Source organism: Ascidiella aspersa, chromosome 2 (assembly GCF_963924565.1).
Source record: "Ascidiella aspersa chromosome 2, kaAscAspe10.2, whole genome shotgun sequence".
Lineage (NCBI taxonomy): Eukaryota > Metazoa > Chordata > Ascidiacea > Phlebobranchia > Ascidiidae > Ascidiella > Ascidiella aspersa.
This window is the reverse complement of record NC_139448.1, coordinates 32,263,370-32,278,278: the sequence shown is the minus strand read 5'-3', so window position 1 is coordinate 32,278,278 and position 14,909 is coordinate 32,263,370. Positions and strand designations below refer to the sequence as shown.

The 14,909-nt window shown below is 38.8% G+C and overlaps 1 protein-coding gene across 1 annotated transcript in view; it reads left to right on the top strand.

Moving 5' to 3' along the window:
• Nucleotides 1–4,647: 4,647 nt before the first annotated feature.
• Nucleotides 4,648–14,909, top strand: part of LOC146164960 (uncharacterized) — a gene marked incomplete at its 5' end in the record, with an annotated part of 28,184 nt that continues 17,922 nt past the window's right edge. The window contains 4 exons of the mRNA XM_083380890.1: nucleotides 4,648–4,769; nucleotides 13,269–13,403; nucleotides 14,107–14,282; nucleotides 14,783–14,907. Coding sequence (XP_083237016.1) covers nucleotides 4,648–4,769; nucleotides 13,269–13,403; nucleotides 14,107–14,282; nucleotides 14,783–14,907 — 558 coding nt within the window. The remainder of the gene's footprint in view (nucleotides 4,770–13,268; nucleotides 13,404–14,106; nucleotides 14,283–14,782; nucleotides 14,908–14,909) is intronic.

Here is a 14,909-nt window from a genome sequence, read left to right as displayed (position 1 = left end):
ATTTGAAACCAAATCTTACATATCGCACGAAGCAACGAAGGCAATTGAAAAATATATTTTATTTCCCCTTTAACCTCAACGCACCCACACGAATAACGAGAGCAAGCCAGAGCGTGTGATTTGCAAATAAGGCGATAAACTTTTAACAAGGCGTGATAAATAGGACCGAAATGGCCAATACAGGGGTTAATTCGGGTGATTTCTCTGGTCAACGGCGCGCCGACTAGAACGCTAAAGTCAGGTTAAGCGCTGAACAAGACCATTACCAAGCGACCACGGGCACGTTAAGTGCTCTTAAACGAGACAATAAACAAGCTTCAAGTCAGTCAAATTGAACCAGCTTTCAACTTATACTGCCTGACGGGCGATTTTAAAGGTTGCCTAGAGCTGTCGAACACAATTGGCAAAGGTATCTCGACGGCCTAAACAAAAGCAATTAGATCGGCGTTTAATGCATTCTAACGCCGATCGGGGCTCGTTAAGTTGGCTGTTTATTCCACTGATTCTTATGGCTGGTCAACGGGTGTGTATTCAATGAATACATTTAACGGAGGGAAATAGCTGCGTCCGTTGGGGAAATAGAAATGCAATGCTACAAAACACCGACCGTAGTTTAATCACCGGCCGTATAGTTTTAGATCCGTCGCAAATCAAACTAATAGTCCCTGTTTAGAGTGTTTGTTTTCCTACTTGGGACAATAATTTTTGTAGTAACATTGAATAGATTGTATAGCCAATAAATAAAATGCCAATCAAAAGGTGATTTTTAGCAAAGCTATCGTAAATGGAACTTGTATCTTCTGTCCAGTGCTTTTCCATCCCTTGCTTGGCATAGTTTTATTCTAAGGTCATACCTTGTTTTATCCTTTATTTTCGTGTTGGACTTATTTTAGTTTTATGTTAATTTTGCAAGTGGAATAAACCAAAACATTGTGTAAAGAAATGACCGACTTTACATTTAATGACAATGAAAAATGGCCCCGTGTATTTATGTCAACAAGAATAGGGAGAAATCAAAGAAATTAAAATTTAGTGTTGTTGTTTTGCCTGCTTTGGCTCCCAGTCGTGTTTGTTTAGATGTAAACTGCTCGAATCGTTGTACGCGCGCCAATTTTTTTAACCTTGTAATAGCCTCGGTATCACTTGCAAAGCAAAGGGCCAACACAAACATAGCTCCGATCATAATGATGTCTTTACGGGAGATTATTTCATGTCAGGGCCGTCTGCGATACCATCGTTAAATCAAAGTAAAGCTAATTTGCATCTACTTAAAAAGCGAACGGCTTAATCTTTTTAAAACACTGCTGCACTTTCAACGAAACATAAATAATCATTGTTAAACGTGGGGCAAGACTTGATTTATATTTGTTCATAACTATACGAAAACGTTAGTATAGGCTAGATCAAGCAGTGTCTATAGTAAGCCTAAACGGTCCCTGAACGACCCGATACTGCCCGGAATGGCTATCGGGTAAAATAAATGCTCCTTTGCTACAAGGCCATGTCTTTTTTTTACTAGGGCATCCTATACCATTTCCTTAAGTGTTTTAAAACTAGGTTTTCAGTTGCACATTTGTGCGAGAAATCGAACGACAACTTTAGGTTTCCGAAAGGTTAGACGTCACGTTATCACGTAACTTTGTGACGTCATCTATAAATTTTTTTCATGGGTTTTGTGAGGTAAATTTTTCACAAGCATATTATTTAGTTTTGTCCTGGATTCAAATACATTTACTTTGAAAATTTTAGTTTCCTTTTCATCCAACACGACCAAACATCGCATAATAACCACGCAAGACCTGACAGGCCTTTACAGGCACTTAAATGTTAAAAATAGAAATTCCCAGGCGACTTTGATCAATTCACTGCCAATGGCAATTTTGAAAGCTAATTATTGAGAAAAAGCTCTCTGTCGAGTAAATAACTTCTCAAACGTGTTGAAATCGCAAATACGGCGACACTTTTAAGCTAGGATTTAGGTTGGCATTTGCAAGGATAATAACCTGTGTAAGTAAGCAAAGATTTAACCTAAAAATAGAAATTAGTTGACTCCTATGTTCTAAATGATATTTTCTATTCAAAAAAAAAAACAGTTTAAATTTCACAAGAATATAGCGTTTAAAACTCTTGGTGGGTGTCTGCCAAACCCTTAGCTGGTGATTATCTGTAAAGTTTGCGAATGATATCAACTTACGATAGTAAAAATATATCGTTCCAGGCGTTGGAGCATTTCAAAAAACAAAGGGCTTTGAACGCCTCGGGCACAGTTCATTCCGTTCCATGTTAAACTTTTAAAGTTACATTTAAAACAGTGTGCGAACGTTGAAAAATAAAAAGCTAGAAACTCATAAAATATGTCATCCCGTGCACGAATTTAATCTAAGCATCTTGCTGCAAACATTTAGCAAAACGATAGCCTGCTATCTTGATCGGTCAAGGTTGGGTTAATCGCATGAAAATCTGACCAGCTGTGTCGGATCATAACACAGAACTTTAAAATTAAACGCAGGCGCTCCCGAGGCCGAGAGTTGGCAACCTTTAATGCTCGTAGTAGCAACTGTAACGATGTGCTACGAGCGCACGTTGTTGTTACGATTAAACGTGCCCTTACGGATTCTCGCGTGACTTTTCGATTAGCTCGAAAGAGTTTCTGTCAGGTCACGAAAAAAACCTTACAGCGATTGCAATGTTTCGAAGTGTAAATTTTTTACTTGTATTCATAAACATCATTAAACTCAAAATCCCTCATGAAAGTTATAAAGACATGTGGCATGGAACGAAACATAAAGCGTAAATAAATACAAAAAGTCCGCCAACAAACTTAAGGTCGTCGCAGGTTAACACAAAAACTAAATAAGGTTATTTGCTGTAAAATAATCTATAAGGGCGCAATTTATGCAGAAAAAAAGAGTGGATTTTCTTTTGTGCAGCATTAAAAGAAGAATCAACCAAAGAAGTTATACAAATAGCGAAAAAGACCTTTTTTAAGTTGAAATGACGCTTTAGTTTATTCCTAGAGTTGGTTGCCGTTTGACAAGAAAAATATGTGGTTTCCGTGAAGGCTCCTGCTCTCAAAAGCGAGTTTTTATCAAGGTACACCATCGGCCAAACTGCCGGAGATGCCGCGCGAGAAATACCGACGTCGGCCACCGTTTATTGCCGTCGCTCTTTTTTTTTGTCGAACCCAGACGGCGACATAACCAAGCGCTCCGAAAGTCTGCTCAGTTTTTGTTCTTGCAGACCTAAAGGGCGCATCGCCAAGGCGAGGACTGATAAGGCGTAAGGCAATTTCAGGGGATTTTGAAATCGAGCCTTAAGGGTTGTTTAGACGTTGGAGGCTAGCCAAGTTTAGAGACCCAAGTTTAATAAAGACTTAGGCCTATGCGTTTGTTTTGAGATAGCCATTTGTACTACGAGTTTCTATATTTGTAAAAAATAAAGATATTCGGTTCGTTTATCAACAAAAATTTTATTAAAAAACAAACTAATAAATAAATGGCTTTTTTGCTATCGCATACGATTTAATTGAATTTTGCCTTTTCAAATTAATAGAGAATAATTTATAGATCAGCTAATTATGTGATTTATCTGTTGGATATATTAAAGTTTCTAATCCCTAATTAGTACCACAGGGCTTCCATCAAAGATAGAAAATAAAATTTTAATAGTCAGCAGGTTACTTTACTTGTGCGGTTTTGGATTTTTTTTTTGTCCAATTACAAAAAAATGCAGAGTATGTTGGGCACACTTCATTATCGTATAAGGAATAGTAAGTCTTACTTTTCCCGATTGGCAGTAGAAAAACTAATGCGTAGCGCACAAGTACACGCAGACGTTCGACCTGTTCCGGCGAGACAGGTTTTTTTTCACGGCAATGTTTATTGTGTATACGTGACGATGCGAATATCCGAAGCGCGTTTGGTCGGAAAGTGACTCTAAGGCCAAGAAGTAGCAAGGTTCAAGGTGAAGGCAGCACGCGTTACATGCTGTACGTTGGCGTAACGTAAAGTCATATGCAGAGGTGAAATACAACACTTGTGGTTGACATTAATTACTCAAGGAAGGTCCGATTTTAGCGAGGCTGGTTTGGAGTTCAAACAAAGTTTTCTTCTGGGTTTCTGTCTTTTCTTATGTAAAACCCAACCTGTTTATTTCGATTTCACACATTTATATAAATACCAAAGTTGTATCACCCGATAAAAAAGATGATTAGATATTTTGCTTTGTTAAACCTGCGTATATCATTTTGTTTCAATTAAAAAAACGCACAATATTTTTTTTAATACTTGAAAAATAACGGTAACGACAATTAAAATTAATTTCGTTTACCAACGTTTTCAATATAAAAACACTCTCTCTCTCTCTTGGTAAGTCTAACTATTGATTTTGTTGATTTTTTTAGGGTTTGATACGCTAGCCATACGGAGCTTGGTGTAGCAACAACCGCAGATCTGCAAGTAACGACTACAAAAGACGCAATTTAAAAGTCGGATACTGCAAAAAAAGATCGGCCATCACCCAACCCCGACATCTAGCACCAGAAATCACATCTTTGTACGAAACCTCAACCCATAACATCCCGCCAGCATTATCCTCCTCAAAAGGATGGTAGGGTGCCGGCATGCGGCAAGCTTGGCTGGCCCAGGACGAAAGACGGCGAAGACCTGGGTCTTGGTTGTGGCGCTGTTGATTCAACTTTGCGCTGTTCATCTTACGAGCGGGTGCATCGTTCCTGAAGCTCGAACTAACTACGGCGATTTCGCCAAGAGGTACAGTGGTCATTTTTTGCTTAGTATACTGTAAATCATCGGTTCCCAATCTGGGGTCCGTACAGTAGTTTTCCGCAATGAGCATTAGTCTTTTTAAACGCCAGACTTTAGCGAATGTTTTTAAACATCAGTCTATGTTTTCAACAAATTTGTCACTCTTCATTATTAGCCTTCATTTATGCTTTATTATTCAGTCATATAGCGTGTTTGGGATGTCTCTTGTGACATCATAAAGCATCTATTATATTGTACTATACCTGCTACGAGCGAATAGTTCGCTGGCACAACAGTTAACTGGCACACTTTTTTATAGGGCCGCGAAATATCAAAATAATTGCAAGGGGTCCACCTGGCAATTTTTTTTCAGAAAAGTTTGGGAATCGCTCCTGTAGCTATATTAGTTGGCGTAAAGTAAAAAATAAAACGATGACTAAGGTTTAATCAATCTTAAACGTTACATTGGTGTCTGTTTGACTTAGTCAAAACGATGTACTCAGGTGGATGTTGACAAATTGTTTGTAGGCCTAGTTTACAATGTTAGAGCCATGTCTAATGATTTCCAAGTAAAACCAAAAACGATGAAATCCAGCTTTTGGGTTTATGGATATAGGTTAACGTCCGGATATCAGTCTAATTGATTTAAAAACATTTTTTATTAATATCTGTTAGCACAGGGCGGTCCAACTTTATTTCATCGCGGGCCAAAAACAAGGTTTTTTTTATCTTGCGGGCCAATGTTTTTAAATTGCTATTCTAGGCTTATTGCTGGCAAATTATACATAATCTATGGCATATATACTAACTTTATGGAATGTATACCTTTGTTCAGTCACGGTAGTTATGAAATAATTTCAACACCAAAAAATTAAAAAAACAAAAATTGAAGTGGTATTGCCAGATTGAACCAAAGCTGACTATCAGTTCGCGGGCCAAAAAAGCTGAACTTGCGGGCCAACTTTGGCCCGCGGGCCTGCAGTTGGACCACGCTGTGTTAGCATATCAAAAATAATACCAATTCTTATTCTTGTAGAAATCAGCATAAGTATATTATTTGCAACCTTAAGCAAATAAGTCCTAAAAATTTATATATTGTTTTGTACAATCTAGCTGCATTTTCTATTTTATACCTTCAAAGAAAAACATTTTTCTTTTGATAGGGTCAACCTGGATAAAATCCCATATGATTATCGCGCCCCGAATAGTGGTTTCCCAAATTTTCGCAACAGTAATCTGATGACTCAATCACCAATTTTTAGTGCCAAGGGTGTAATTGAACTTCGAAGACATAAAATGGCGTCCATTCGCAAAGGTCGCTCGGGTGTAAAGTTCAAATCGGACGCATCAGTGGCTTTTCCGATAATTTACGGCTTCCATGTCGGCAATTCGTTCCGGAGAATCCAATTACGAACGGAAATAGACGTGAAACGTTTTTATCAGCGAATTGTTTCGGACGTTGTGTGCGATTTGAAAGTGACACCAATTTAAAGGAACACACAATAAACCCACAAAGCAACAATATCTAAAGCGAAATTAGCTATAATACTATTAGGACCAATAACACGACAAAGGCAAATCTACAGTGATATAAACAACGCAATGAACATAGAATGGTTGGCACAAGAATAACACCTGTCAAAATACTCGTGGGAATAAGATCTAAATGGACTAAATAATCCCTAAACTGTAGGGTCTGGGTGGGAGACTATCAAGGATCGCCGGTATTGCATTGGCCGCTTCGGTTTCAACGTTTGTTAGCCATATAGTTTTAACGCCGTCTTTGGAGCTCTTTGCTTTGGTACCGGATTGTTTGCAACTGTTTGGGGTTTGTGGCGGGTAATGGGTTGGTTATAATTTCTATTAGGGTTGAAATTATTAGGGAAGTTGGTAATGTACTTCGGGGTGAGGTTTGAGGTTGAGTAAAAGGTTTTCAAGAGCTTATTCTTGGCGGTAAGTTTTATGTGCAATGAAAGTTGGTTGAGAGCAGAATCAATACGGAACTTTACTCGGAAAACCGTTGGAATACCGGAACGCCATGACCGTCAAAACACGAAAATTAAAAGGCCTGTTACATGAAATATCCTGTCGCGAAAACAAGGTGGACGTTACTTACTGGCTAAGCGGTGGCCATTATAACAGTAGGAGGTGCTGTCCCGCTTGCGACTGTTGCGGTAACTGGTAATTTAAAGCAACGGCGACAGTAACTGTCCGGAAGCTGTAGCTTCGCATCTGACCGGACGACTAGTGTTCCGAGTGTTGTTTTTATTCCTAACCAGTAATTTGCTCGGATTTGTCGCTGTGATGAAGCCTTGTGGTTAGAACTCTCCGAATACTTTGAGTTTGCGGATGTTGGTCCTACACTATTGGACTACCCCTTCTGGGTAGGCAAATTTTTGACACATTATGAGTCAAAATAACAGCCTGTCACATAATTCAAAAGACACCTCCGCCATTAATCCAAAAATGTTTTCGTTGACATCTAGCACCGATATGGCGTTAGTCGCAGGACGTTCAGACTTTCCGAATATTTCGAGCTCAGCGGACGGGCGATTACATGTGGTCAATAACATAGCATTATCATTTGTGGGTTGCCAAATTTACAACATGTTTGCTACAGTGAAAATACTTAATTATAGGTGTGTCACTCAATAGACACCGTTGTCAATTATGTACAATATTTTCAATGTCAAACCTCTTTGCATCTTCCGAAAAAAACGTAACCTCATCCTGCATAAGATCACATAAGAGGACTTCAAAAGATGAATTAGGGTGTAATACGTGTTACTTCATCGATTTATTATTGACAAAGAATAATTTTCTTACCAAAACGCATGAACAGTTTTAGAGATGACGTTACGACGAAGTTAAACAAGTTACCTAAAGAAGCATGAGGTAACCGTTCGGTGTAGGGCAAAATATATAATTGAAACAGTTCGAATGGTTTATAGGATACGAAGGGATGGCCTAATGAAAAAAAAAACATTTTTAACGGTACCTTAAAAATGTATTTACTGGAACGCTGTTCTTGCTTTATCCACTGTTGGGAAGAGAGTAGGATAAGTGCCATATTTATGGCGCAGGTGTGAGAAGGGGGGTTGCGGTTCGTAAAAATGTCTTGTCGATTATTTCATTTTCCATCCAAACCTTAGCGAATTAACATTACACATTGCAATTTATGTCTAGCTCGAGCAGATAATTACACCACTCTGTGAACGCACGGTTCGGCCGCGGCCGTTAATAGCTTTACAAATATATAGAGAATTACCATCCTTTCTCATCATATTTCGCTGAAAGCTGTGTATTGCAGCGTCTAGCTTAATAGCGGTCTACCTAGGTTGGGATTACCATTTTTGAAAGGGCAAAATCCCAGACACGATTATGACAAGTCGGATAACTACCTGTTCCGGAACCAATAATGTACGGAAGTACATTTCGATTCAATTAATTAAAACCTAACAACGCTGGGTTGGTCAAGTGGGTAAAACTTCTAACGGACACAAAGTGTAAAACTAAACTTCCGAAAATATACGGTAAACTCCTAACGTAAACCCATCCTAAGGTCCACTTCTCGGAGGCGGGAAGGCATTCCAACAACGTACACCCGAATGGGAAAGTTTAACGCGGATTTAGTTACATTACACTTTCTCATAACACAAGTGTAGTGACTTGCGGTCTACTACGAAAAAATTCAACGACATTTTCGCCTATGTAACTAACGTGTAGTTTTCGTCTTGACGCACCCATAAACAATCTTAAGCATGACGCGGGGCGATGAATCAGTTTTGAAGTCTACTCTAGCCAGTAACAGCCGTACTCTGGTACTCAAGGCAATGGGACTCTAATTGATCGGCACATCTGACGTCTGGCACGTTTAGGTGAAGTAGATATCGAAATTTCCGGCATTTGTTTTTATTATGCTTGTAGCTTTATTACCAACGAAAGTATGTAATCAACAGGTATTTTTTCGACACACAAAGTTAGCACGTGTATTTACTCAGGCCTATTTATCGGGTCGGCAATTCAGAAATGTATTTAAAGCGTTTTTCGTTTCTTATATAGAATCTGGTTTATCATCCAAGTGTTTAACGCCCGACTATATGCAACGCGATGCTATGTTCTGTCCATACGTATTTCCGAGCAACATTCGACTAAAAAAAAAGAGAAAACATACCGCTAGACCAAAGTTAGTGGTCGTTCCTGCTGAATAGAATTTGCATATAGTAATTTGTATTGTTTTTTCGTCCTTATATTAATAATCACAATATATTGTATGTCAAAGTGTCTTGCAAGTTATACTTGATCAACTAAGTCGATCATGTGAAAAATTCCCAATCCTGGCACTCTTACACAAACTACCTCTTCCACAAGGCTACAGGCTTTCAGCCGTCCAAGGCGATTATTTTCTCCCCGGAATCTTCAATAAATGTAAATCTTTGACGTAAAGGCTTCCCGATATGATCTCCGATTACCCGGGCGCTTATAACTCGCTCTAAGTGACGAAGAACAAGTCAAAGTTGAAGATAAGACGGATCTGCACAAAAGTCACCTGTAGGGTTATCTCCCGTTAATCGACCTCAATCGCCTTCCATTTCTTTTGGGATTTATAAGTGTCGGAAAACACTTCATTTAAATTGATCTCTTATCTTACATACTCTACTTGTTTATTGTAAAACAAGTTTCGGAAGATTCTAGTTTTGAAATAGTTTTTGTATATTTCAACAGGTGAGACATGACCACCGTGCTATCTGACTCCACTAAATCGAAACTAAAACAAACTGCCATTGTAATTTAAGGAGCATACTGTCAGGTCGCTTATAGATTTATTGTACATTCACATAATTCAGCATAGTTCGCAAACACGTCTCGCAAGTAAGGCATGCATCTGTTGACTGTAGTGCAGTAGAAAGGACACTTTGACTAACGTTGCATTCAAAGCGAATGCGTTGAGGATTAAAACTGGCCAGTTAACTAGCAGGATGCAGCGCACAGGAAACACGCCAGAAAGACTTTAGCACACGCACAATAAACACAGTACTGTAAATAACAAATACAGACGCTGATTCGCTACACCATCCGCCTTCCCCCAGGAACACAAAAAAAGTTCCTAGCAGTTCGTTGAGCCGCGCTTCTTCTTTAAAATCTTCCCAGGATCCGATCAGAAGTCGACCAACAAACGCAGAACGTCGGACATTTGTGCAATATGGAAACAGCACGTGTTGGGAACCGTGGTGTTCAATAGAGCGAAGAGGGTTCATGAATTCCTTGTCTTGGCGGCCCACGAACAACTCCAGGGGTAGCTGGTTGTACGACACGATGTAACGTCTGAAATGGTACTTGAAAGGCACAATAAACAACAATGCAAAACACTTTTGAATAGCCTATAATGCAGAAAATGATCGTCTTAAAACGCAATTCTAATTTCAAATCGCAAAACTGAAGTTAGTTGCTTAGAGTCTTTTGCTCTAGAATACCAATTAAAAGGGGCAAGGTGCTAATCTCAAAAACGCGAAAACAAATTACATCGCCTAGTCCACATTAGATGGGTTCCCTAAAGCAGACATAATAACCTTGGCGCAAAAGGTTATTCTAGAAAGTTACTCTCTGCATGCTAGTAACTTCATGTGGGCTATATGACGGTTATCTCACACCGTCTGAAAGGTAAATGAGGCATCAAAGGCCTTAGCAAACATGGGTTTATAATACCCAGAGCATTTTCGCTTGCAGTCACAAAATGAGATAAATCTCGCGTTATGTTGGGAATTGGCAACAAGGTTTGGCCTTCTGCTCTGTTTTCCTTCTTATAAATCATAACGGTTAAGTGACGCAGGAATTTCAGACAAAGTGATCAGGTTATTTTGGGTGAGATATAAAAGATCAATCACCATAACACGTGACCAGAGACAGTAGCCGCAGTGGCTTTGACACTTTAAAAGTAACGACTTCTGTAAGTGCTGGTTGAGATAGAATCTATCCGTTTATTGGTTTTGAGATTAGGCCTAGTTATCACGAGAGGTGTTCAACCTCGATCGTAATATTTTCACCTTTAAAACTTTACCAAAAAAGGGCCATAATTTCGCAACAATAACTATAACAGTCTTGCATAACCACTAATTTAAAGCGTCAAACGATTTTTCTCTGCATTACGTCAAATATCAAATTGACAAGCAATAACGCTGGCATAAACTTGTCAACAAACGTTTCAACAAATCATAACTGATCGGCGTAGCTTAAAAATACTTACAAACGAGAAAACTACGCTAGCAAACCAAATGAATACATACTTTCTATGCAACCTGACAGTATGCATAAAATTTAAATCAGAAGGGTTTAATTGCGTGTTCATATCACGTCGGGGTCACCAATGTATATTTCAACAGGTGAGACATGACCACCGTGCTATCTGACTCCACTAAATCGAAACTAAAACAAACTGCCATTGTAATTTAAGGAGCATACTGTCAGGTCGCTTATAGATTTATTGTACATTCACATAATTCAGCATAGTTCGCAAACACGTCTCGCAAGTAAGGCATGCATCTGTTGACTGTAGTGCAGTAGAAAGGACACTTTGACTAACGTTGCATTCAAAGCGAATGCGTTGAGGATTAAAACTGGCCAGTTAACTAGCAGGATGCAGCGCACAGGAAACACGCCAGAAAGACTTTAGCACACGCACAATAAACACAGTACTGTAAATAACAAATACAGACGCTGATTCGCTACATTTTCAATCGTATTGTTTGACCCAGTATAGGGGATAAAGCAAAATTAATGACTGAACACGATTGCCCTGTGTTTTTTTAAATATTCAAGTAACTTAGCATTTTGAACTGTGTCCTGTAGGGTTGGAAAACATAACGAGTGTTTTGCCTAAATAAACGTGATCACAACACCACATTGTTCTAATAAATGCACCCTACGGTACAAATGTCAAGCCCGCATTACTTCGATGTACCATACTGTAGGCCAAGTTACAGTACTTTTTAAACCATCGAACCCTTAACTGTCAAAACCGCACGTGTATATTGCCAATGAACAAAGTAAGCGACGTTTTGCCGTGATTATAAGACACCAAATTACAACCGAAACGCAGAAGGCGAAACACGCCCATACGCCCCAATGTGGTCGCCGCCCAGTTTCATGTTCGCGATAGTTTTTTATTGCCTGTTTGATTGCAAGGGGCCGCTGACCGATGTATCCGAAGACCGCCCGTAATATTAGTTCACATTAAAACGTACAGCGTAATTTTAATGACGATCGATTGATTGTACGGCTGCGATCGTTATATGAACATGACCTGCCAAACTTATTGTTCTTGCTAATGAAATGTCACGCTATAATTTGAATCAATTCGTTGCTAAGCAGTTTGCCTTATTTTGGACTCAAGTGTTTCATTAAATTAGGGTGTCTTATTTTTGTAAATTTGATGATTTTTTACCCCAATTTCGGATTGTGAAACAGTTCGCGCTCAATATGTGCTGTTTGCAAATCAAAATATCGCTCTTTAATGGACGAGTTTATAACAAAATAATTAAACATTTTTTTTTACTTTGATTAGAACGACTTTAATTGCACTGCTATGACAATGACAAGGACCGGGACTTGGTTTGCTAGTTTTTTCAAATCACTTGAAAGAAACTTAATTCCAAAATGTCTTGTTTACAATATAGCTACGAAGCAATAAAAAGAGTCTCAGTACCTTCAATGAAAAAAACGACCACATTGAATTTTTGTGCAGTCTGTTGAATCTGCTTTTAAACAATGTATTCGCGACTTGCCATCTTACAAACACGCGAACTACTTTTACCTGCAGTAGATCACGTTTGGAGAGATAAGGAATATCGCGGTCGCTTAAAACCGGTTTCGCGATAGTCTGCCGCTGACACGATTAGCGGAACTATATCCTGAAATAAAGCACCGAACCTGGGCGACAACAGGTGCTAATAGGCTCAAACCGCGATCTTGAAATGTCGGGAAGTTGATGAATCTCGATCATATGCGTTTCGACGAGATTAGCTAATTGTTTTTACTTAGTTATGAACTACGGAAACTCCATAATTTGATTTTAATCAACAAATACGACTTGCCGGTGTCATTTCCAATCAGCCCTTGTCTACAACAGTTATTGGTAACTTTGAACGGTTATTTAAATATTGAAATCCTATTTGCAATTTTGTGTTATTTATTCAGCATAATGAAGTTCTTTTTAACAAAGTTTAATCAGTGAGTAATCGTAAAATACAGGATTGAAACCAATTGAATTTAAGTTACAACAAATAGTTGATTTTAAATTGCAGAGGGGAGTTTAAGATTAACAATGCAGCACCCAGTAAAGTTGACCTGTCAACATTATTTACAAATTGTGCAAAATTACTCTAATGGAAATTTTGATGTGCCGATGTCTGCGTGACTACAAGTTCACTCCTTGTTGTAAACACGAACGGCAATTAAGAGATTATTAATATAGCTTAAACCTCACTGACTTACAACTTATTACTGCAGGTCGGACGTGGTAATTCGTGCCCAGGTCGTCTCCACAACTCGGCCAAATCGATTCGGAAGGTACAACGCGACGTTTCGCGTCATCGGATTCTTCCCGGGGAAAAGAGGCGACCTCTCAGCCGGACAAACTCTACAGTAAGTATATGGTAGCCTATACTATAGTCAATTAGTCAACCAAGTTATAAAACGGCTCGAAATAGTCGGAAACAAATCCGTTGTGATTCTGACGGCTTGCGTTTTCAACGTGTTTTAAGTGCTGCAAGGTGACATGGCTTTGTAAATGTAGTATATATTGTTCAGGTTAGGTAAACAAATCTATTTTGCTTTCTCTGTAATTGTATACGTCAGTAATTTCTAAACCTTGGTGTGTGAAGCCTTTTCAGGTTGTACACGAGCAGATTTCGGAACTTGTACAGGGTTTGGACAAATTAAAGCATTTGTAATCTTGCACTAGTTGTAAGTTGTATGCTTTCTCCGCCACATTAAATCAACTTGTACTCTAAAATCCGCCAGAAGCGCATTTTAATTCACAAAGTGACACGCGGCCAAGAAATATTGAAAGCCATCTACCAATTTCCCGACTGACGATTTGTGTAAAACGTAATTTGGTAAAGAATAATATATGACGACGTTAATGCTTTTAAAACAAATAATGCTTTTATTTTTGAAATATTTTATTTTTTATAAGGCACTTTCCAACCTTAGCCTTCCTAAATGCGGAATAATTTTGAGATCGTTTTTAGTCAATGCACATTACTCAGTCCAAGGTAACCGTTCGAAGACTTTTCACAGCCCTAAGACTAAACACTTATTTAACTGTCGGTCATTTATTGTACAGTCTTGGACAGTTTGGTCGCAAGCCAAGATGCACACCAGTCAAGAAACTGGAGCGCTTTATTCTCTTTCTGAGCGAACACTCCGACTCCCAAAGCGAACTGAAAGGCTACAGCATACGATACAACCCTGTGCCTTTATCGAAGAGAAACAAGTACTTTTTCACAAGGCTGATACAAGGTATGATATTGGGCTAAGTTACGATAACTGAATTGGTCACCATAATTCAGGGGTCATCTAGTTACAGTCCGCGGGGTTAATCTTTCAGGCCAGCAGCAAACGACCCTTACGAAGATCTCATTCAGTTCAAATTTCAGGAATGTTGTCGAATGTATCTCCAACCTAAAATTTGAAAGACATTTTAAACTGAACGACATTGCATGAAACTCACTACAGTTTTGTTAAATAGTTATTTACGTTTTCTTTGCCTAATGATAATAAATTATTAATGTTCGACACAAAATTGTACATTGATCTCGCGTTCGTATATCCTTACAGGTAAACTGCTTTTTTAACTGTAAGTTTGACAACCCCTGCCCTGCTATAAACAATGTTTACTAATATCTACGTATATTTTAGTCTATTTGATGGGTATTCACCCTAATCTAAGTGATTCTGGGAAATTGATCATAATATATTTTTTGTTGTGATGTGCAAATTCTAAACCTTGTGTTTTCCAGGAAAGATCTCTGGCAAGATGTTCATGAAGTCTGGCTGCCGTGGACTTCGAATTCCCCGCAACGGCAAACTACAGTACAACTCGTGGCGCGACGTCAGCAGAGTCGTGTGCAATCCTGGTTATGTGGT